The 24,270-nt window shown below is 45.6% G+C and overlaps 1 protein-coding gene and 1 long non-coding RNA gene across 2 annotated transcripts in view; one reads left to right on the top strand and one right to left on the bottom strand.

Annotated features, from left to right (window-relative positions):
- Window positions 1–24,270, top strand: part of vwa8 (von Willebrand factor A domain containing 8) — a 625,928-nt gene that overhangs the window by 117,284 nt on the left and 484,374 nt on the right. The window contains exons 5-7 of the mRNA XM_072514383.1: window positions 6,361–6,528; window positions 7,202–7,366; window positions 8,362–8,411. Of these exons, the coding sequence (XP_072370484.1) occupies window positions 6,361–6,528; window positions 7,202–7,366; window positions 8,362–8,411 (383 nt within the window). The remainder of the gene's footprint in view (window positions 1–6,360; window positions 6,529–7,201; window positions 7,367–8,361; window positions 8,412–24,270) is intronic.
- Window positions 4,498–24,270, bottom strand: part of LOC140428199 (uncharacterized) — a 124,759-nt gene continuing 104,986 nt past the window's right edge. The window contains exon 3 of the long non-coding RNA XR_011948731.1: window positions 4,498–4,916. This is a non-coding gene — a long non-coding RNA (uncharacterized lncRNA). The remainder of the gene's footprint in view (window positions 4,917–24,270) is intronic.

Here is a 24,270-nt window from a genome sequence, read left to right on the forward strand (position 1 = left end):
TGTCATAGAGTGGGTGGATCTCAGCTCAGTTCAGCCATTTTGCAGGGTGGTTTTGCAGTTTGAAAAGTGTCTGAGAGCAGCTAAAAAGTGCCTGGCTGATTTTGCTGAGAGCAGTTTAAAAGTAGAAAGCCAGTTTGAGACAGCAGCTTGAGACGTTCTGGTTTGCTGTGATGTACTTGAAGGGAGAAAGCCAGGTTTGAGAAAGCAGCGTGGGTATGTCTATGGGTTTCCAGAGAGCTGCATGAAGAAAGCAAGGTGCTGGAGCTGAAGTCACCCAAGCTAATATATCTCTGCCATTCTACAGAAAACATATATATCCTTCAACCTGATATGATACTGTTTAAAGGTGTTAAGTCTCTTGGAATTTTGAAGGAACATTTTAAGGAGTTATTTACTGTTGCAATATTTTCTGAGTTATCTTTGAAGTAAGAGGTGTTAAGAGATCCAATGTTTATTTCAGATGTTAAGTTGAGTTCATGGAATAAACAGTGTTTTGTGTTTAAAAACCCACGTGTCCATAATTGTAATCCCACACCTAGGGAAAAAGCCGCGTGCTCGGAAAAGCACCAAATACTTTAAAGGGTGAGATTGGTTGAACTCCATGATACATTTTGGGGCTCTGAAAACGCCTCGCCCATAACAAAAGTTTTAGCATCAACTACTTCCTGTGGTAATGAATTCCACCGGCTCACCACTCTTTGTGTGAAGAAATGTCTCCTTATATCTGTCCGAAATGGTTTACCCTCAATCCTCAGACTGTGACCCTGGTTCTGGACACACTATCATTGGTAACAACTTCCCTGCATCTACCCTGTCTGGTCCTGTGAGAAGGGCCCCCCCTCATTCTTCTTAACTCCAGCGAGAACAATCCCAACCTAGTCAATCTCTCCTCATATGACAGTCCCGCCATCCCGGGAATCAGTCTGGTAAGCCTCCGCTGCACTCCCTCGAGAGCAAGAACATCCTTCCTCAGAGAAGGAGACCAAAACTGCACACAATATCCAGGTGTGGTCTCACCAAGGCCCGGTATAATTGCAACAACACATTCCTGCTTCTATACTCGAAACCTCTCACAATGAAGGCCCACATACCTTTAGCCTTCTTTACCGCCTGCTGCACCTGCATACTTACCTTCAGCGACTGGTGCACAAGGACACCCAGGTCCCGCTGCACACGCCCCTCTCCCAATTTACAACCATTCAGGTATGAATCTGCCTTCCTGTTTTTGCTTCCAAAGCGAATAACCTCACACTTATCCAAATTATACTGCATCTGCCATTGATTTGCCCACTCGCCCAACCTGTCCAGATCATGCTGTAGGATCCCTGCATCCTCGTCACAATTCACCCTCCCACCTAACTTAGTATCATCTGCAAACTTTGAGATGTTACATTTTGTTCCCTCATCCAAAGCATTAATATATATTGTGAATAGCTGGGGTCCCAGCATCGATCCCTGTGGTACCCCACTCGTTACTGCCTGCCAATTTGAAAAGGACCCATTAATCCCTACTCTTTGTTTCCTCTCTGCCAACTAGTTTTCTATCCACCTCAGTACATTTCCTCCAATCCCATGTGCTTTAATTTTGCACAATAATCTCTTATGTGGGACTTTGTCAAACGCCTTCTGAAAGTCCAAATATACCACATCGACTGGCTCCCCCTTGTCGACTGTACTGGTTATCTCTTCAAAGAATTCCAACAGATTTGTCAAGCATGACTATGTTCTATGTATGTTCTATGATTTTCCCTTCATAAATCCATGCTGACTGACTGATCCTGCCACTGCTTTTTAAATAAATAAAGGGTATTATTATTATTAAATGTTCCGCTATAAAATCCTTGATAATGGATTCAAGCATTTCCCCCACTACCAACATTAGGCTTACTGGTATATAATTCCCTGCTTTCTCTCTACCTCCCTTTTTGAATATCGGAGTGACGCGAGCTACCCTCCAATTTGCAGGGACTGTTCCAGAGTTTATAGCATGCCAGAAGATGACCACCAATGCGTCCACTATTTCCAGAGCCGCCTCCTAAGCACTCTGGGATGCAGATTCTCAGGCCCTGGGGATTTATCTGCCTTCAATCCCATCAATTTTCCCAGCACCATTTCTCTACTAATGTTGATCTCTCTCAGTTCTTCGCTCTCACTAAACTCCATCAGTTCTGGTATCTGATTTGTGTCTCTTTTGTGAAGACAGAACCAAAGTATGTATTCAATTGCTCAGCCATTTCTTTGTCCCTTATTATGCATTTCCCTGTTTCTGTCTACATTTCTCTTTACCAATCTCTTTCTCTTCACATATCTATAGAAACTCTTAGTGTTAACCTTATGTTCCCCGCAGGCTTCCTTTCGTACTGTACTTTCCCCTTCTTAATCAATCCCTTCGTCCTTCGAATTCTAAACTGGTCCCATTCTTCAGACCTATTATTTTTCTTGGCCAATTTGTATGCTTCTTCCTTGGATCGGATACTATTTCTAATTTCCTTTGTAAGTCATGGATTGGCCCTCTTACCCTGTTTGCTTTTCTGCCAGACAGGAATGAACAGTTGCTGTAGTTCCCCCATGCGTTCCTTGAATGTTTGTCAATGTCTATCCACTGTCATCCCTTTAAGTAACTCTCCCCAATCTACCAAGCCCAACTCATGCCTCATATCCTCATAGTTCCCTTTATTAAGATTCAGCACTCTCATCTACAAATCAACTACTTCACTCTCCATCTTGATAAAAAATTCTATCATGTTATGGCCGCTCATCCCCAAGGGGTCTCGTACAACCAGATTAGCAATGATTCCCTTCTCATTACACAATACCAAGTCTAAGATGGCCTGCGCTCTAGTTGGTTACTCCACATATTGGGTCAAGAAAACCATCCCGTATACACTCCAGGAATTCCTCCTCTACGCCATTGTGGCTAAATTGATTTGCCCAATTATGTGAAGATTAAAATCACCCATGATCACCGATATTCCCTTATTACATGCATCTCTAATTTTGTGTTTAATGCCATTCCCAACCTCACCACTGCAGTTTAGGGGTCTATATATGACACACACTAATGTTTTTTTTGCCCCTTGGTATTTCTCAACTCTACCCATACAGATTCCACATTGTCAGAGCTAATATCCTTTCTCACTACTGTGTTAATTTCCTCTTTAACCAGCAGTGCCACGCCACCACCTTTTCTTTTATGCCTGTCCTTCCTAAATACTTAAAACCCTGGGACATTCAGTTCCCATCTGTTGCTCTTTTTAGCCTTAGTTTATTAGCTCTGATTACGTCACCTTTGCTCACGAGTCGCCAGGTATCTTTCTGATACCGCCACGTGGTTCAAGCTCAAGTTATGATTAATGAGTCAGCACACCGCTTAGTAAGATTGAAATCAACGGTCATTTATTATATACAAGTAATGTTTACACAAGAATCCTACTATCTACATCATAAACCTATCACTACTGGCCAATACTTAACTTTAGGAAGAGCCCACCAGGTCAGGGAAACGAATGGCTTATCCAAGCGGATCTGGCCCGCGGGATTCAAAAGGCTGATACAGGTCAATGGCTAGGAGTCTTTATCGGATAGCGATCGCTGGACTCAAACTTACGGTTGCAGGTTGCTGATCTTGCGGAGGTCTCGAGCAGGCGAAGAAGAGAGAGAGAGAGAGATCTGAACTTGGCCCCTCACTTTATAGGGCCCAGGGGCTTCCCGCCTCTCGGGGCGACCCTTGACCCTGAGTCCCAAGTGATTGGACTTGTTCCCAAACACTGGGTTCGATATGTCCAATTGCAATCGGGGGGATGGTCGTTCACCTGCCTTTGTTTCGGCCACTGCAGGCGCCGACAAGTCTGGCCCGGTATTCAATTGCTAATATGTTGCAATTGTTCCCGGGGATAGCTGATTACACTGCAGATGTCTGGGTGGATGGGCTGTTAATAGCCCTGAGTATCGATCTGGGCCAACTTCCCCAGAGCCGAATATGCTATTCTGTCTGCAGCTGTCCGTTTCTGTCTTGTTACCTGCTTTTCCCAGCAGCCTTTCCGGTTAGCCATTTTAAGTCTGGTTTTGGCCAAATTAATTGGGACGCAGCCATTTTACGTGGCTACATTACCGCCTTGTGATCCTAACGCGAAGCGTGAAGGATCACATAAATTTTGTCCTCTTCGTTCCCTGACCTGGGGGGGGACACCTCCTACATGGCCACTACTCTGACCCTAGCTATGCACAAAAATCTACCTAAACAATTCTTGAGGGTGCTATGTCAGGCAGGGGCATGTATCAAAAAAATAAAACTGGGAACCTCTAATTTTACCTCAATACTCTATCCTCACTAAACATTGCATTATCCTATCTTCCTAAAACATACAACAACAATCACAACTTTTAATATACTCTTTCCTGGCTTGGCAGTCAAGCTCAGGATCATACATTTGAAAAAAAATGAAAACTGTTTGTACATCTCTTCATTTACAGTAATAACCCAAGTGAATACTCTTTATTCTTTATAGGTCGCGGGGGTCTGGGGTCTGGTCATAGCCGAATATCGGGGATCGGATCCGATATACCGGGGTTTGAGCGCGGTACGCTCTCCTTTTCCATTTGCGGAGGCGCATAGTCTGTACTGCACAGCAGAGTATGGCCAATGCCAACAGTGCCTCAATGACGTACGATAAGGAGTACCAAGTTATGAACTTGGCACACCAGGATAATGCAACGTGGCTGGTGACTGGGCCCTCGGTACTGCGGGGCAGTGAAACATTAACGGCAGGGGGGTTTGGAGTAATGGGGTCCGCGTTCCCGCGCAACCAAAAGTCCAAAAAAATGTTGAGCACGATGACCGAAGTCCTCATGGTTGTCCTCTTTCTTTTATTTTTCTGTGTTCGCTGGTTTTCTCCGGTCTTGGAGCTTCTGGAGTTCTGTAAGACAAGCATAGTATCTGTAACTACCTTGGTTTAATATCCGGTGTGTTAGTGTGTCCGTCCTTCTTGGGGCCAATTAAACCCTTATAATTGGTCACAATATGTGACTGCTCCCCCATTTTTTTTTCCCAAAACAAATGTTAGGACACGGCACACTTCCCAATGGTGGACCAGTGCTAGGTTTAGCATCCAAATGTTCCAGGATGTAAATTTGACAGCAACCCAAAGGTTGCCTAAATAAATAAAACTGTTTTTGAAAGGAAAAGGTCGAATGAGGTGCGTATGGGCCGCGATGGGTAAGATTTGGATGGAGCCCCCGGGTAGGATGGCTACCAATACCATATGTACCCTACCCGAGCGTTTTTGACCAACGGGGGGGGTCCCCAGGCAGGGCGGGTCTCACGCCGTTTCTCCACTGCCTGAGCAACCGACAAGAACGGACAAAAATGTAGTCATCATGGTGGGGTTGCTGTTCTGACTCTTCCGTCGTCTGGGCCAACTTCCCCAGAGCCGAATATGCTATTCTGTCTGTAGCTGTCCGTTTCTGTCTTGTTACCTGCTTTTCCCAGCAGCCTTTCTGGTTAGCCATTTTAATCGGGTTTTGGCCAAATTAATCGGGACGCAGCCATTTTACATGGCTACACATCCATGGTCACCCTGCAGCCATGTCTCCGTAACCCAAATTATATCATACCCATTTATATCTATCTGTGCGATTAGTTCATCCACTTCATTGCAAATGCACCGTGCATTAAGGCACAGAGACTTTAAGTTTGTCTTTTTCACATTGTTTGTCTTGCTCCCAATATTTTTCTCTATTGCCCTATTGAATTTCATTTCATTAATCCTTGCATAAATAAGCATTACTATTGGGGTCTGGGTCCAAGTGTATTTTTTTAATAAACTAGACTGCTGAATATTAAATTCAGAAGTTTCCAAGAGTTTTACAGTAGTATTTTTCGATTTCTCTGCCATCTGATCCAAAGCTTGTTGCTGGTGTTTATGCTCCACATGAGAATCCTCCCCATCCCACCTCATATCACCCAAGCAAGATACCCTTGTATTCCTTTTTCCCTCATGCACCTATCTAGTTTCACCTAAAGTTGATCTAAATATTTCCCCCAAATACTCCATGTGGTAGTGCGTTGGACATTCCCATCATTAAAACATTTAGTACATTTTAAGAAGATAATTTCCTAGCTCATAATCTGTCAAATAAAGCTGATAGTTGTAGGCTACAAACGTTTCTATAGGCATGGTCATCAGAAAGCACAGCTATATACTTCCTGGCATGCTATTGTACTTCTGTGTGATCGACACATGCTTTGGGTCCAATGTCTGCATCTTATCTCAGGCTGGTTGTGCGACATTAAGATTGTTGGGCACTTTCTGCAACATGGTTCCTGTGTTAAAGAGCTTCATTTGTTTTCCTCCTGAAAAGTGTGCTGTTCGAGCTGCAACTGAAGGCAGGATATTAGTGCTGGAAGGACTGGAAAAAGCTGAACGCAATGTGCTACCCGTTCTAAACAACCTGCTGGAAAACCGGGAGATGCAGCTGGAAGATGGGCGTTTCCTTATGTCTGCAGATCGCTATGACAAACTGTTGAAGGTAAAGGGGACTTCTTTTCCATCATTCTATGGGTATCACAATTGGTGAGGTGAAGAACCAGCTCAATATGTTTTTCGTGTTGGCTGAGCGGGGAAATTTGATGAGGGCACTGGGGAATCTCCCTGTGTTTTCAATCGGGCCAAAGTGTCATTTGTGCTACCTGAGGTTCGAAATGGGAAAACGGGATCTCATTTTAATGTATCATTCAAAGTGTGGCCCCTCTGATGATACAGCACTCTCTCAATACTGCACTGTTAACTCTGGTGCATATTATCTGCTCCCGTGCAAGAATGGGCAAGGATCCTACAACTTTCTGACTCATTCTACTGCTAGGTTGCAGGAACACCCCCTTTATTTAAGTCACAAAAGCAGAAAATATTGGACAATCTGACAGGACAGGTCTGACAGCATCTGTGGAGAGAAAAGGGAGCTAACGTTTTACGTCTGGATGACTTTTGTCAAAGCTTTGACTTGAAACATTAGTGCCCCTTTCTCTCCACAGATGCTGTCAGACCTGCTGAAATTGTCAAGCATTTTCTGTTTTTGTTTCAGATTCCAGCATCCACAATAATTTGCTTTTACCCTTTATTTAAGTGGCTGACCGACTTGCTTTGAATCTCCAGCAAATTTAGTGCTGTTTTGGCCTGTTGTTAACATGTTGCCCTTCATATAGGAACATACGAGGGAGGAGCTGGATGCGTGGAAAATAACACGAGTGAGTGAGAACTTCAGGGTTATAGCCCTAGGTCTGCCAGTCCCAAAGTATCCTGGAAATCCTCTGGATCCTCCACTTCGTTCAAGATTTCAGGCCAGGGACATTTATTGTCTACCTTTTAAGGTAATCTTAGCCTTCCCATACAATAGTGGCATCGGTGGATAGCTTAATCTAAATGTACTATGGTTTCTATATTATGCACAATTAAAAATGATGCCACTGTGATTTTGATATTAGTTTAATTGTTTAGTGGTGTTAATGGATTCTTGTATTGCAATGAGTGTTTCATAATCTTCACAACTGATTGTGCTTTCGTCTGAGAAGAAGCTTTAAATAATTAATTTGCGCCTTTCAATATTTCCTGTGCTTTGGGAACTGGAAAACATAGTTCCTGGCTGGATGGACTTTGATCGGATCAGGAATAACCTAATTGTAACTATTAGTCCTTCAACCTGGGAAAGGACTGAGATTACATTCTTACCAGTTTGTTTCAGAACTGGACAAGGAGAATGGTGAGCGTGGGAGGGAGAAAGAAGGGTGAGACTGAGCTTGGAGTAGAGAAGTGAGGATAGAGGGTGAGAGAAGGAAATGAGCATGGGGTGAGAAAGATGGAAGCTAGTATGAGATCCAGAGAGTTGAGGAAAGAAAAACGTAAGTGAAGATGGAGAGCAGCATCACAGTTTTGAACATGAGAAGAGGGATGGGTTTTGGGTCTTGCTTTTTGCTGCTGTTATCTATCCGTGGCCTCTTTTGATGTATACTTATGAGGTCTAGATTCTGGCCGTTTGCATACTGGTGTGGGGATGGTTGTCAGAAGGAGGCAGTCTCGGGGATGTAGTGGGGTTGAATTTCTAGTGTAATAGGCTCATTTCTGCACAGCATTTTAAGATTAACTTGCACATTTTGAAATGTATGTGCAGCTCCCAACTCCAAGATGTTGGACAACCCTTCAGTAGACCATGTCCCCGTTTGAGTTTAGGAGCAGGTGGATTTCAAAGGAGAAAATATTACACGGTTGGAATTTGGAGTTCGAAGGAATTCCGAGTCAGCCGACATATGCTTCTGTCCTTCACTCTTTTTCACATTATTGACCATGTTCATTTTGATTACTTTGCCAGGATCAGTTGGCAGTCTTGTATGCTACTGGACCTAATGTACCCTCTGAAAGGTATGGTTGTTTAATGATATCTATAAAGCAGGCACAGAGATGTAAATCAGCAAGCCAGTTAGGCAGGCTAATTGTGTATCCTTTTTCTCCTGTACGCCTGTTATTGGGGCGGCACAGTGGTTACCACTGTTGCTTCACAGCGCAGGATACCGGGTTCGATTCCCGCCTTGGGTCACTTATCTGCGCAGTCTGCATGTTCTCCCCGTGCCTGCGTGGGTTTCCTCCGCATGCTCCAGTTTCCTCCCACAAGTCCCAAAAGACGTGCTGTTATGTGAATTGGACATTCTGAATTCTCCTTCTGTGTACCCGAACAGGCGGCGGAGTGTGGCAACTAAGGGATTTTCACAGTAACTTCATTGCAGTGTTAATGTAAGCCTACTTGTGACAATAATAAAGATTATTATTGTTGTTCCTTTCTCCCTAATTTCATTCCGTAAGTATTTCATTGTTTGTCTGTTTGCTTTTTAACCTTCCTTTGAATTTTAATAGATACATCCCCACATTCAAATAATTGATATAGAAGTGTGTAGCAAAGCTCTCAGCATTGATTCTGCCCGGTATTCAAATAATCAAGGTGACAATGTGGCATAAGTGGTTATCTTTGCTGCCACACAGCGCCAGGGACCTGGGATCGATTCTGTTCTTGGATGACTGTCAAGTGTGGAGTTTGCAGATTCTCCCCTTGTCTACATGGGTTTCCTCTGGGTGCCCCAGTTTCCTCCCACAGTCCAAAGATGTTCAGGTTTGATGGGGTTGTGGAGATGGGGCGCGAGGGCGTGGGCCTCGGTAGGGTGTTCTTTTGGAGGGTTGGTGCAGAGTTGATTGTCTGAAATTGCTGTTATAGTGCGGGGCGCAGTGGTTGCTGGTTAAGTGTTTTATTTTTACCTGTATTTAAGTTGGGTGGTTCCTAAACCCGAGACACTACACTTGTAGTGTCCCCCACCCTTCCACCTCCTCTAACCTAAGGGGTTGAGTGAATATCAGGTAAGCTCTTTCTTTCTTTTTCTTGTTTTATCCGCAAGTTATCTAGAGGGGATGGCAGGGAAGGCAGTGCAGTGTTTCTCCATCAGAATGTATGAGGTGAGGGATGCCATCAGTGTCCCTGCTGATTTTACCTGTGGGAAGTGCACCCATCTCCAGCTCCTCAGAAACGCGTTAGGGAGCTGGAGCTGGATGAACTTCGGATCATTCGGGAGGCAGAGGTGGTCATAGATAGTAGCTTCAGGGATGTAGTTACTCCGAAGAATCAAGATAGATGGGTGATGGTGAGAGGGGCTGGGAGGAAGGAGTCAGTGCAGGGATCCTCTGTGGTCGTTCCCCTCAGTAACAAGTACACCGTTTTGGATACTGTTGAGGGGGACGACCTACCAGGGGTAAGCCACGGTGAATGGATCTCCAGCATTGAGTCCGTCCCTGTGACTCAGAAGGGAAGGAGGGAGAGCAGGAGAGCAATAATTATTGAGGACTTGATAGGTAGAGGGACAGAAAGACGGTTCTGTGGCAACGAAAGAGACTCACGGATGGTATGTTGCTTGCCGGGTGCCAGGGTCCGTGACGCCTCGGACCGTGTTTTCAGAATCCTTAAAGGGGAGGGGGAACAGTCACAAGTCATGGTACACATCGGTACCAACGACATAGGTAAGAGAAGGGATGGGGATTTAAAACAGGAATTTAGGGAGCTAGGGTGGAAGCTGAGAGCGAGGACAAACCATGTTGTCATCTCTGGTTTGTTGCCAGTGCCACGTGCTAGCGAGTTGAGGAACAGCGAGAGAGTGCAAATAAACACGTGGCTGCAGGGATGGTATAGGAGGGAAGGTTTCAGTTACGTGGATAATTGGAGCACATTCTGGGGAAGGTGGGACCTGTACAGACAGGACGGTTTGCACCTGAACCAGAGGGGCATCAATATCCTGGGAGGGAAATTTGCTACGGCTCTTCAGGGGGGTTTAAACTAATTTGTCAGGGGGATGGGAAAACAAGCTGTAGTCCAGAAGTGTTGAGAGTAATGAGGTACTGAGGAGGGTATCAAGGTTGCAGGAGTCTACCGGCAGACAGGAAGGTGGGTTGAAGTGTGTCTACTTCAATGCAAGGAGCATCTGGAATAAGGTAGGTGAACTTGGAGCGTGGATTGATACCTGGGACTACGATGTTGTGGGCATTACGGAGACATGGTTAGAACAGAGACAGGAATGGTTATTGGAAGTTCCGGGTTTCAGTAAGAGTAGGGAAGGTGGTAAAAGAGGTGGAGGAGTAGCATTCTTAATCAAGGATAGTTTAGCGGCTGCAGAAAGGCAGTTCGAGGGGGATCTGCCTACTGAGGTAATATGGGCTGAAGTTAGAAATAGGAAAGGAGCGGTGACATTGTTAGGAATTTTCTATAGGCCCCCAAATAGTAATAGAGATGTGGAGGAAGAAATTGCAAAACAGATTATGGATTAGTGTGGAGGTCTCAGGGTAGTTGTCATGGGTGGCTTTAACTTTCCAAATATTGATTGGAACCTCTATAGGTCGAACAGGGGCTGTTTAGCACACTGGGCTAAATCGCTGGCTTTGAAAGCAGACCAAGGCAGGCCAGCAGCACGATTCAATTCCCGTAACAGCCTCCCCGAACAGGCCCCGGAATGTGGCGACTAGGGGCTTTTCACAGTAACTTCATTGAAGCCTACTTGTGACAATAAGCGATTTTCATTTTTATTTCATTTTTCAACAGTTCGGATTGGGCAGTTTTTGTACAGGGTTTCCTGACACAATATGTGGACAGGCCGACAAGCGGTGGGGCCACATTTGATTTGGTACTGGGTAATGAACCGGGCCAAATGTTAGATTTGTTTGTGGGAGAGCACTTTGGAGATAGTGACCACAATTCGGTGTCTTTCACTATTGCAATGAAGAGGGATAGGGCCATACGGCAGGGCAAGGTTTAATTGGGGGAGGGGTAATTATGATGCGATTAGGCAAGAATTAGGGAGCATAAGATGGGAACAGAAACTGTCAGGGAAAGGCACAAATGAAAAGTGGAGCTTGTTCAAGGAACAAATACTGCGTGTCCTTGATAGGTATGTCCCTGTCAGGCAGGGAGGAAATGGCCGTGTGAGGGAACCATGGTTCACAAAAGAGGTTGAATGTCTTGTCAAGAGGAAAAAGGAAGCATATGTAAGGATGAGAAAACAAGGTTCAGTTGGGTCGCTTGAGGGTTACAAGGTAGCAAGGAATAAGCTGAAAAAAGGGCTTACAAGAGCTAGGAGGGGGCATGAGCAGTCCTTGGTGGGTCGGATCGAGGAAAACTCCAAGGCTTTTTACTCTTCTGTGAGAAATAAAAGAATGACCAGGGTGAGGTTAGGACCGGTCAAGGACAGTAGTGGGAACTTGTGCATGGAGTCAGAAGAGATAGGAGAGGCGTTGAATGAATACTTTTCTTCAGTGTTCACCAAGGAGAGGGGCCATGTTTTTGAGGATGAGAGTGAGATACAGGCGGGTAGGCTGGAGGAGGTACATGTTCTGAGGAAGGATGTATAGCAATTTTGAAAAACCTGAGGGTCGACAAATCCCCTGGGCCAGATGGGATATATCCTAGGAGTCTTTGGGAGGCAAGGGATGAGATTGCAGAGCCTTTGGCTTTGATCTTTGGGTCCTCACTGTCCACGGGATAGTGCCAGAGGACTGGAGAGTGGCAAATGTTGTTCCTCTGTTCAAGAAAGGGAATAGGAATGACCCTGGTAATTATAGGCCGGTTAGTCTTACTTCGGTGGTCGGTAAGTTAATGGAAAAGGTCCTGAAGGATAGGATTTATGACCATTTGGAAACTTGCAGCTTAATCCGGGAAAGTCAACACGGATTTGTGAAGGGTAAGTCTTGCCGTACAAATTTGATTGAATTCTTTGAGGAGGTAACTAAGTGTGTAGAGGAAGGTAGAGCAGTTGATGGATTTTAGTAAGGCATTTGATAAGGTTCCCCATAGTCGTCGGCTCATGAAGAAAGTAAGGAGGTGTGGGATAGAGGGAAATTTGGACAATTGGATAAGTAACTGGCTATCACATAGAAGACAGAGGGTGGTGGTGGATGGAAAAATTTCAGACTGGAGACCAGTTACCAGTAATGTATCACAGGGATCAGTGCTGGGTCCTCTGCTATTTGTGATTTTTATCAATGCCTTCGAGGAGGGGGCTGAAGGGTGGTTCAGTAAATTTGCTGATGACACCAAGATTGGTGGAGTTGTGGATGAGGTGGAGGGCTGTTGTAGGCTGCAAAGAGACATTGATAGGATGCAGAGCTGGGCCGAAAAATGGCAGATGGAGTTTAACCCTGATAAGTGCGAGGTGATTCATTTAGGTAGGAAACATTTGAATGCGGATTACAGGGTCAACGGCAGGGTTCTGAGGAATGTGGAGGAACCGAGAGATCTTGAGGTTCATGTCCACAGATCTCTGAAGGTTGCCACTCAAGTGGATAGAGCCGTGAAGAAGGCCAATAGTGTGTTAGCATTTATTAACAGGGGGCTTGAGTTTTAAGAGCCGTGGGGTTATGCTGCAACTGTACGTGACCCTAGTGAGACCACATTTGGAGTATTATGTGCAGTTCTGGTCACCTCACTATAGGAGGGATGTGGAAGCATTGGAAAGGGTGCAAAGGAGATTTACCAGGATGCTGCCTGGTTTGCAGGGTAGGTCTTATGAGGAAAGGTTGAGGGAGCTCGGGCTTTTCTCTTTGGAGCATAGGAGGATGAGAGGTGACTTAATAGAGGTTTATAAGATGATGAGGGGAATAGATAGAGTGGACGTTCAGAGACTATTTCCTCAGGTGGATGTAGCTGTTACAAGGGGGCATAACTATAAGGTTCGGGCTGGGAGATATAGGAGGGATGTCCGAGGTAGGTTCTTTACTCAGAGAGTGGTTAGAGTGTGGAATGGACTGCCTGCTGTGATAGTGGAGTTGGACACTTTCGGAACTTTCAAGCGGTTATTGGATAGGCACATGGAGCACACCAGAACGACAGGGAGTGGGATAGCCTGATCTTGGTTTCGGACAAGGCTCGGCACAACATCGAGGGCCGAAGGGCCTGTTCTGTGCTGTACTGTTGTATGAATGGCCTCCTTCTGCACTGTAGGGATTCTATGGATTCCTGCCAGAGCTCCGTGCACAACCACCCGGTTTATCTGCATACAACCAGTGTTAATCTCCTTCATTAACTGCGTACATATTCCAATCTATTCTACCGAATAGATGAACTTCCAATGGGGCATTTCCCAAGTCGAGATGCACACTGCCCATGGAGCTGACTTTAAAAGATCGGGGTTTAATTATGGGGACAGATCGTTTTCACTTGGGCTATAGCCCCTTGTGTTTAGAAGGTTGAGGGATGACTTAATGAAAATGTTTAAATGATGATTCAATGGAATCGATGCAGAGAAACAATTTATTCTGGTGAGAGAGTCCAGAACAAGGCGACATAACTTTAAATTTAGAACAAGTGAAATCAGAAAGCACTTTTTCACACGCAGGTTAATGGAAATTTAGAACATTTAGTGACTAGTGGTGTCCCACAGGGATCTGTGTTCGGGCCTCAATTGTTCACATTCATTGACGACTTGGATAATGGCAAAGAAAGTCACACGCACAGATTTGCTGGCATTGTAGACAGTGTAGGCAGCATAAAATTACAAAGGAATATTGATAGACTAGGTGAATGGGCAAAGCTGTGGCAGATGGATTTCAATGTAAGCAATTGTGAGGTAATCCATTTTGACCAAAAAAGGATAGATCAGGGTACTTTCTAGATGATTTGCAGCTAAATTCAATGGATGTCCAAAGAGATCTGTGGGGTCAGGTGCATAGATATTTAATATGCCACGAGCAAGTGCAGAACATAATCAAGAAGACTAAAGGAATGCTGGCCTTTATATCTAGGGGACTGGAGAATAAGGCCGCAGACGTTAGGCTGCAACTATACAAAACCCTGGTTCGACCCCACTTGGAGTACTGTGAGCAGTACTGGGCACCAAATCTCGGGAAGGAAATTTTAGCCTTGGAGGGAGTATAACGTACGTTTGTTGATATTGAGTTCTTTCTGCCCTCAGTCTGGTCTCAGTCAAACGCTGAATCGGGATCGTAGGTATTGATTAATTTTATTTCAAATAGCTTGCAAGCTAGACTCGCTCTGATAACAGCAGGACCACCACTGTTCCTGAGATCCCCAGAGCAAGTGGTTTCATACATATGGATTCAGCCTCAAGTTTCACATACCCATGACCAAATAAGGTAATGGTAACGAATGCAAGATTCTCAATAACTAATACACTCTCCAATGCAATATTGTTTGCTGTATTGGTTACAAATTTCCCGCCATGGCATCAAGCTGCCAAAATTCCTAAACTATTGTCATTTAAATGTGGGGGTTCCTCGTCAGTCGCTGCCGTCTGCCGAGACCCTTAATAACTCCACCGCGTAGTACATACCCCGTGGAGACCACAGATCATCTATCAGCTAATGTCCAGTTAGAGTTGTCTGACTGGAGGTTTCACTATTCAGTAATAATTTGATATTTTGATTTGTTTCTAACCCGTAAGGTTTTTCTTCCGGGCTCTTTCATTTAATTCCCTCAAATATGTAGCCAATTGTATCATTAGTTTCCCCTCCCACACTGTCTAAAACATTCTCTGGAGTGTAGTTCTCGTTCTTCGTCTGTATTATTTTTGCTTCATCTGAAAACCAAATGAACAGGTCAAAGGCGGAGAGGGCCCGATTTCTTAATTTGTATCTTTCTATTCTTGTTTGGATGTTCCAGAAGTGCCCTCTCCAGGACTTCTGGATTTCCATTGCCACCATTCCCTTTTTTTTTTCTTTAACTGATTTGTTTTCCTGATCATTTACGTACATCATACGATTAAGGCCTGTTAGGCCTCCTCCTCGTTGCACCCCTGAGTGAGACTCAAAGAATCTCAAACTCCTCCTCCTTTGCTCTCTCAGGGGTCCAATCAGGTCGAAACTTTCCCTGATACATTTTGGGTATTGCTACTGCTTTTACTTCAATGTTTTTCATTCTGATTGTGACAGGATTTTTATGAAAGGTAAGTTCTGAACATGACATTTTCACTTTATCATCTGTCCTATCGATGATGCTGACAGGTTTCAATTCACTGGCATCCCACTCCACTGATTACGTAATACTAGTAAGTGCAGTAATCCACTGACACTCACAACCAAATATTCCTTTTCCCTTGTCCGAGCGGTTTGGGGATATGATCTATCCTGTGGCACAGCATCATTGCAGTGATACAGTCTCTCAACACTGTTAGGCTAATTTTACGTCCCCGGGTCATCCCAACATCTCTTAAACTACGTACTCCCTCACTAATTGGTACCACAAGTTTGTCACTTCTCCACTGTCCTGCATATCCTTTCACAATCACTTCGTCGTCAGCTAGGTTTTCTCTGTAGTAATTACAATTTGTCATTATCACACCATCCCATGGTCAAAATCTATCATGTGGTCACAAACTTCAATCATCAGTGTTGCCTGATGTTTCACAAAAAAATCGTGACGAACTGAATTCCCCAAATTTCCCTGGGAGCTGAAGCATTTCCCCATTTCTGTCATTCTAAATGCAATATCAACTCACCTGAATGCTCTATACCATCCGTACATACCACCCAAGCATTTACCAACTCTGTTCTGCTAACTGATTTATCAAGTTTCTGTCCCTTTTTAATGTTATGAATAAACATTAAGGCAGGGTTTAAAAGAATGGTTTCCCATCTTTCCCATCGAGCTGTATTTGTGCCTTGCTGGCAACCCTGTCTCTTGGTCAACTCTGTCAATTCTAAAAACTCAGTTGTGACATAAATTTTCTTCCCGGCTGATAAATTTTCAATCTCTGCTATCCTTTTTGTTATGGCTGCCAGACATTTTGCGATGTCTGAAAACTTTTGCTCAGCCCTTGATCAATTTCCTGTCAATGTTTGATTGATGTCTGAGTACTATGATTAGCGAGTACCATACCATATCCATTTGCGTACAGATCCCTTTTAATGCTCAAATCGTCCTCTTCATGTCTCTCCTCTGATGGCCTGGATGTTGCTACAGCTGTTTTTAACTGGTCCAAACTCCTCTGTGCTTCACTGGTCCACCTAAAATCCGCCTTCCAAAGTTTCATAAATGGTCTAACATAAAGACTAAAGTCTTCCACTACTGGTCTCAAATACCCCCAAATTCCCATGATTTGCTGAACCCCGTTTTGTGAAACGGACGCTGTGATTCTAGCAACTTTCTCTCTCATCCCAACACTGGCTTCCCTACCTGCCTTTGACACTGAATACCCTAGATAGTCGACTTTGCACCTGCCAATCTGGCATTTCTTTAACCCTATCTTGAATCCTGCTTCACTAAGTGTTTTAATAATTTTGGTCACTCTTTCAACATGTGTCCCCCTGATTATCATCTCCAATTAACACATCATCAATATATACTAAAGCCAAATCATCTTTAATCAGCTTCCTTACTATTGCCTGGAAGTGGTTCGGGGAATTAACATATCCTTGTGGCAATTTACAGTATACGTAATGTTTAGTACCAAAGGTAAATGCTGTCTTTTCCCTGCTGTCTGGGTCTAACGGAACACTCCAGAATCCGTTGGCTAAATCTATACTAGTTAAATAAGTTTTGCCTGCCACCTTCTCCAATGTCGTTTGCGGATTTATTAAATACCGTTTATCCGTCCCTTTTTAAAAAAATCATGTTTAATGCTTTGTAATTCGTTACCATTCTAAATGTACCATCAGGCTTGCTAACTGCCTGAAGTGGGCTATTTGTCGATGCATATGTGACTTCTTGAATGATTCCCTGCTTTCCTAACTCTTTGATCATTATTTCCAGCTTTCATTTGGCACCTCTGGTCAAAGGATATTACTTTTGCTGCCTCTGTCGGCCTCCCTGGATTGTGTGCTGACTAACCCTGTGTCATTCTTTCTATTGCTAGGTTTGCTTTCCTTATTTCCTCTACGTTATCAATTGGTTTTAATATCTTAATTTTTTATTTCTGCACCTATTTTTATTAATCTATCCCTGCCATCAGATTCTCATTTCCTGATACTGCAAGTAATACTCCTAATCTAAGCTCCGGTCCCATATCTTTATTCCCTAAAGCTCCGTCTGCAATGTAGTTAACATTCTAAACTTTCTTCTGCTTGTGACTTTCTTGCAAGTCAGCGGGCACTAGGACCCGGTGGAGCTGTGCCGTATCAATTGCACCGACTACCTCCTGATACTGGTCTCATTGTTCCCTTGTGTTTCTAGCCCCTTACTGCCGCAATGCCCCTCTCCACTATCCCAATATAACGCGAGGGCATGTTTTAATAAATTTTTTCTTGAAAGCGGTATCCTGCTACAGTCCCCATTCTACCTTTCGGACTGCCTACCCTCCTGGGGTCAGTGCTTGCAGCTTCCCCTCAAGTTCTGAGTGCTTATGCACCAAGGCCCTACAGTAGTCAAATAGTCCCCAGTACTTGCCTAACTCCTCTTACAGTTTGGGGTTTGGGCATCTCTAAAGTGGCCTCCTTCCTTTCTACTGGGATCTTCCTTTCCCCCTGTGTAATCTAAAAATAAAGTTTAAAAATCCATAGTCTTTGCCATATGAAAATCCCCGAATCTTAAATTTCATGTGTAGTGAGTTTACAGAGAAAATACTGAAATCTCTACAAATTTGGAACACACCGAACAACATTTTTAAATGTAGGTACATCATGGCTGCCTCTAACAAAGGAGCACCAGGACCCAGCCCACACCAAATGCCGAGTCTTCGCATTTCAATTTTAGATTCCTTTGTTCTCCCTTTTTTTTTAAGCAGCCAAGACTATGCCGAGTTCAACTAATCATTTACAAATCCCAATTTGTACATTTTGATTTTGTTTTTTGTTTACTGCCTTAGAATTGTGTTCTAAATAACTTCCACAATGTTAATCATTATTACTGATTTTCTAAAAAACTTTCAAATACCCCGTTTTAAATCTCACTTTAACTGCCGTGTATACCTCCTAATTGATGTGCAACTTCGTTTTGCAAAACACAACATTTTAAAATCTAGGAATACCAGAGGAAGTTCACAAATTCTTATTAAACACACGCACTCATTCATCCACCGAGATCTCCACTCAAACGACAGGAATTCAAAGCATTATTCTTTCATTCATCTCAACCAACTGGACAATAAAAGTTTGAATTTGCACAGAAACACAATGTAAAGGACGGGGCTTTCCCTTTTCCCTTCTTCAAAACTGTAAAGTAAATTTAAAGCCTCCTCTTTTTTCCGATACGGTTCTGAATTTTCCAAGTCTCTGTTCCCCCTAGTTGTCATAATATACACCAGTATATCATGGCGCAGACACACACTGATGGACACACAGTGGGACCAATCAACATACACAACACCGCAGCCAATCCCCAGTGAGAGCATACGCACTATAAAGACAGGGGACATCAGAGTTCCCGCTCATTCGAGTAGCAGGAGCACAGAGCTCACCGCCTGCAACACAGATGTTCACCATGTGCTAAGTGCAACAACTGGTTAGGACAAGGCAAAGGTCTTTCGTTAAAGCTAGTATCGTATTTACGCACAGTTCATGTATGTTAAAAAAGTTAACCTTTTAATAAAAGAGTGTTGCATTACTTCAAGTGTTGGTGACCTGTATGTGATCCAGAACACCCAACACATCATGATACCAGGAGTGGTTGCATACCAGCACTCCTTAGACCTACCTGCCAGTGATCTGCCTTCTGCCAGCATTCCGTCATCCTGCAACATGGACAACATCAGCCCGCCGCTGCCGTTCCGCATCGCCGGCAACCTCGGGGCCAACTGGAAGATTTTCAAAAAGCGCTTCCAGCTCTTCCTCGAAGCCACGGACAGGGAGGGTGCCTTGGACACCAAAAAGATTGCTTGTCTCCTCTCCACGGCCGGGGACCATGCCATCCACTTTTTCAACTCTCTCACCTTTGTAGATGACGAAGACAAGACGAAGTTCCAGACGGTTCTCCTCAAATTTGACACTCACTGCATCATAGAGGTGAATGAGAGTTTTGAACGCTACGTGTTCCAGCAGCGTTTGCAGGGTAAGGACGAACCTTTCCAATCCTTTCTAACGCACCTCCGCATCCTTGCGCAATCTTGCAGCTACGGGCCCACCTCCGACTCCATGATACGCGGCCGGATCGTTTTCGGTGTTCAGTCGGACCCCCTACATCAGCAGCTCCTCAAAGTAAAGCAACTCACCCTAGCGACCGCCATCGAGACCTGTGTCCTACATGAAAATGCCACCAGTCGGTATCCCATATACAAGCTGCTGAAACGGAGCAGCAAGGTCCCCACGAGGCGGAACGGGTCCAAGTGATTGAGCACCTCCAGGGCCTCAGCCTGGATGAGGGTGGCCATTTTGCGCGCTTTTCGTGGACTCCCGCACTTGTACGCAGCAAACGAGGGGACGGCGACGTGGAGGAACGTAATGCGCAGGCGCGCACCATGCATGACCGCACCGCGCATGCACGGTGGCGCAGCGAAAGTGCTGACAACTGTGGCTCTGCCCATTTAAAGCGGCAATGCCCCGCAAAATCTCGACAATGCCTACGATGTGGAAGACTTGGCCACTATGCTGCCTGCTGTCGAGCACCTCAGCCTTCCAATTCATATCGCTACAGCCAGCCTCGCAGGAATGTTCGGGCAATTCAACCCACGGTCACCGAGTCCGATTCCGACCTCCCACACAGCAGTGACACCGAGGACCCGAAGGCACCTTTCCGAGTCGGTGTCATAACGAAAAACAGGCTGTCCCCGAAGCAAAGACACCAGCCGCTGTCGGTATACAGCATCGATCCAGACGATGAGTGGTGTGCCACCCTGACGGTCAACCGGTCCCAAATACGATTCCGCCTGGACACTGGTGCCTCCGCCAATCTCATGGTGTGGTCTGCTTTCGAAAGCCTTCGTGTCAAACCAACCATTCTTCCATCGGCCTGCCAGCTATTGGACTACAATGGCAACATCATTCCTGCTACCGGCTCATGCCAACTCGAAGTGACGCACAAGTCACGAAAAGCCATCCTCCCCTTCGAGATCGTGGGCTCCTCGAAGGACTCTCTGCTTGGCGCATAGGCGTGCAAGCTGCTAAACCTCGTTCAAAGAGTTCACTCTCTCTCTCCTGATGACACGTCTGCCTTCCAGGATGCTGACTTCAGGGTGCAACTCAACGCCATCATCGACCAGCACCGCGACGTCTTCGAAGGCATGGGCACGCTCCCATATACAAGATCCTACTCAAACAGAACGCCACACCTGTGTGCATGCACCTCGCAGAGTCCCAGCACCCCTCAAGGACCGCCTCAAGCAGCAGCTGCAGGACCTCCAAGACCAAGGTCTCCTGATCTCCAGAGTTACGGAACCAACCGACTGGGTCAGTTCCATGGTGTGCGTAAAATAGCCTTCCGGCGAGCTCAGAATCTGCATTGATCCAAAGGATCTGAATCGCAACATAATGAGGGAGCATTGCCCAATCCCCAAGCGTGAAGAGAGCACATGTAAGATGGCTCTGGCCAAGCTCTTCACCAAACTTGACGCCTCGAAAGGATTCTGGCAAATTCAGGAAGTTCATCCTTAACCTCGCCTATCATACCACATCTCTCAGGAACCTGGTCAGTAAGATGACGGACTTCCAATGGCTTCCTGCCCACGAGCGCGAATGGAGAAAACTTAAAACCAAACTTACCACGGCCCCGGTATTGGCCTTTTTTGATCAAACGAAAGAGACAAAAATTTCGACCGATGCCAGCCAATCTGGCATTGGGGCAGTGCTCCTGCAACGCGATGAAGCCTCATCATGGGCCCCCGTTGCATATGCGTCAACACCCCGTGTGACCCAGCGGGATTCGTCTGCCAGGTTGACGCCCATGTGGCCTTCGTGGCCTCCAATCTACCGGCCACGGATGAATGCCCCGTCCATATTCGCCGCGGGACTGCGGCTGACCCCCTGTTACAGCATGTCATGTGCCACCTAACAGATGTGTGGCTCAAGGGCCAGTGCCCGCAGTTCTACAACATCAGAGACGATCTGGTGGTAGTCGATGGTGTCCTCCTGAAGCTGGACCGCATTGTTATCCCGCACAGCATGCGCCAGCTTGTCTTGGAACAGCTACACGAGGGCCATCTTGGCGTGGAGAAGTGCCGCCGACGGGCCCGAGAGGCAGTGTACTGGCCCGGCATCAATGACGACATCGCCAACACAGTGCTCAACTGCCCCACCTGTCAGCGGTTCCAGCCGGCCCAACCACATGAGACCCTACAGCCGCATGAGTTAGTCACGTCCCCTTGGTCCAAGGTCGGCATCGACCTGTTCCACGCGCTGGGCAGGGACTGCGTTCTGATTGTAGACTATTTTTCAAACTACCTGGAGCTGGTACGTTTGCACAACATCACATCGGCTGCAGTGATCCGTGCCTGTAAGGACACCTTTGCTCGTCACGGCATCCCACTCACTGTGATGTCGGACAATGGCCCCTGCTTCGCAAGCCAGGAATGGTCCAACTTTGCCAGGAGGTACAACTTTGTGCATGTGACATCCAGTCCCCTGTACCCCCAATCCAACGGCAAAGCAGAGAAGGGCGTCCACATAGTCAAACGGCTCCTCTGCAAGGCTGCTGATGCGGGATCCGACTTCTACCGTGCCCTGGTGGCCTATCGCTCAGCCCCACTGTCCACTGGCCTGTCGCCAACCCAGCTGCTCATGGGTCGCACCCTGTGGAGGACGGTGCCGTCCATTCACGTCCCAGACCTCGACCATGTTCCGGTCCTTCAACGAATGCAACTGTCTCGAGCACAGCACAAGGCGGCTCATGACGCCCGTGCAGCTGATCTCCCTGCTCTGGCTCCAGATGACAACGTCCGCATCCATCTTCCGGATGGTGGCTGGTCTGCAACTGCTGTGGTTCTTCGGCAGGTGGTTCCCCGCTCGTTCCTGGTTCGTTTACCGGATGGTTCCATTCTGCGCCGTAATTGACGTGCCCTTCATCTCGTTCCGCGCTCGCTACGTGATCCTCCGCCAGTGCCACGGCCCCCTGTTGTGCCTGACCTGGACTATGCGGAGATTCCGGTTACTCAGCATCCTCCTCACTCTGACGTAGTCCAGCCCGCTCCTCAGCCGGTGGCTCCTGACCCACCCTTGAGGCGGTCAACCAGAATTCGTCGCCCATCTCAGAGACTTAATTGTGAACTTTGTGCACTAATGGACTCTCTGTTCTGTTCTTCCGTTTAATCGTTCAAGTGGCTTGTATATAGTGTTCATCTCGTTATTTGTGTGACACACTTTTTTTCTGCACCAGGCACCTTCCCATGTAAATAGCTTAGTTTTATGTAGATAGTCCTGGAAATAGTTTGCACACACATAGTCAGGAATATTCACCACAGCCAATTTATTGTCACGCATGCACATTTTTTAATATAAAAGGGTGGATGTCATAATATACACCAGTATATCATGGTGCAGACACACACTGATGGACACACAGTGGGACCAATCAACATACACAACACCGCAGCCAATCCCCAATGAGAGCACACGCACTATAAAGACAGGAGGCATCAGAGTTCCCGCTCATTCGAGTAGCAGCTAGCTAAGAGCACAGAGCTCACAGCCTGCAACACAGACATTCACCATGTGCTCAGTGCATCAACTGGTTAGGACAAGGCAAAGGTCTTTAGTTAAAGCTAGTATCGTATTTACCCACAATTCAAGTATGTTTAAATAGTTAACCTTTTAATAAAATAGTGTTGCACTACTTCAAGTGTTGGTGACCTGTATGTGATCCAGAACACCCAACACATCACTAGTGGCCATTCATCTCCCACCTTTTTTTCACTCATAAGACATATCTCCCAAGAACAAAATCTAACTTAGCCAATTGTAATTGTATGGAATTGAATAGTCTCCAGAACATTTCATCAGCGGTCTTAACTGAATTGGCTCTGTGACATTCCCTCAACCTGATAAAGAGCTTAACGAATTAAAGTGTAATTTAATATAACCAATTTTAATTTTCAACCCACATGCACGGAACTGAAGTATCACTGCAATATTCCCTTAGTTTCTAACTGAATTATCGCCTGATATTCACTCAATTCTCGTTTAACCCTCAGCTGTACCTACATCGACTGAAATTAGTTTTTCTAATCCGCCAGACTGTCCTTTGATTTCGTCGAGATGATCTTACCTGACCATGTGCGAGTGATCTTTTATCAGAATGCGAGACAGAGGAAAACTAACATGGTCATTTTCCAGCTACTCACGTCGTGGGCCCATTTCCTCTCTCCCCATTCGAGATCAGTATCATTCTGATTTCGCAGATGACCGGTGATCGTCTGTTGAAATCCCACTTCCGACACCAAATGTTGATATTGAGTTCTTTCTGCCCTCAGTCTGATCTCAGTCAAACGCTGAGTTGGGATCGTAGGTATTGATTTATTTTATTTCAAATAGCTTGCAAGCTAGACTCACTCTGATAACAGCAGACCAACACTGTTCCTGAGATCCCCAGAGCAAGTGAACAAAGGGAGCGCAGCATCTGGTTTCATACATATGGATTCAGCCTCAAGTTTCACAGACCCACGGCCAAATAAGGTAATGGTAACAAATGCAAGATTCTCATGGGTCTTTCTCACACCTTCCTTGACTTGGCCATATAACCTGATCTTCACAATTACTGATCCTGATAGGCCCACTATACAATCCTCAGCCCTGGGACCCCTTTTACCCAGCACCCTTTGCAGCAGCCTTTGCACAAAGAACTGGTCCTAATGGCTACTGATCTCCCTCTTCCTGCCTTGAA

Source organism: Scyliorhinus torazame, chromosome 8 (assembly GCF_047496885.1).
Source record: "Scyliorhinus torazame isolate Kashiwa2021f chromosome 8, sScyTor2.1, whole genome shotgun sequence".
Lineage (NCBI taxonomy): Eukaryota > Metazoa > Chordata > Chondrichthyes > Carcharhiniformes > Scyliorhinidae > Scyliorhinus > Scyliorhinus torazame.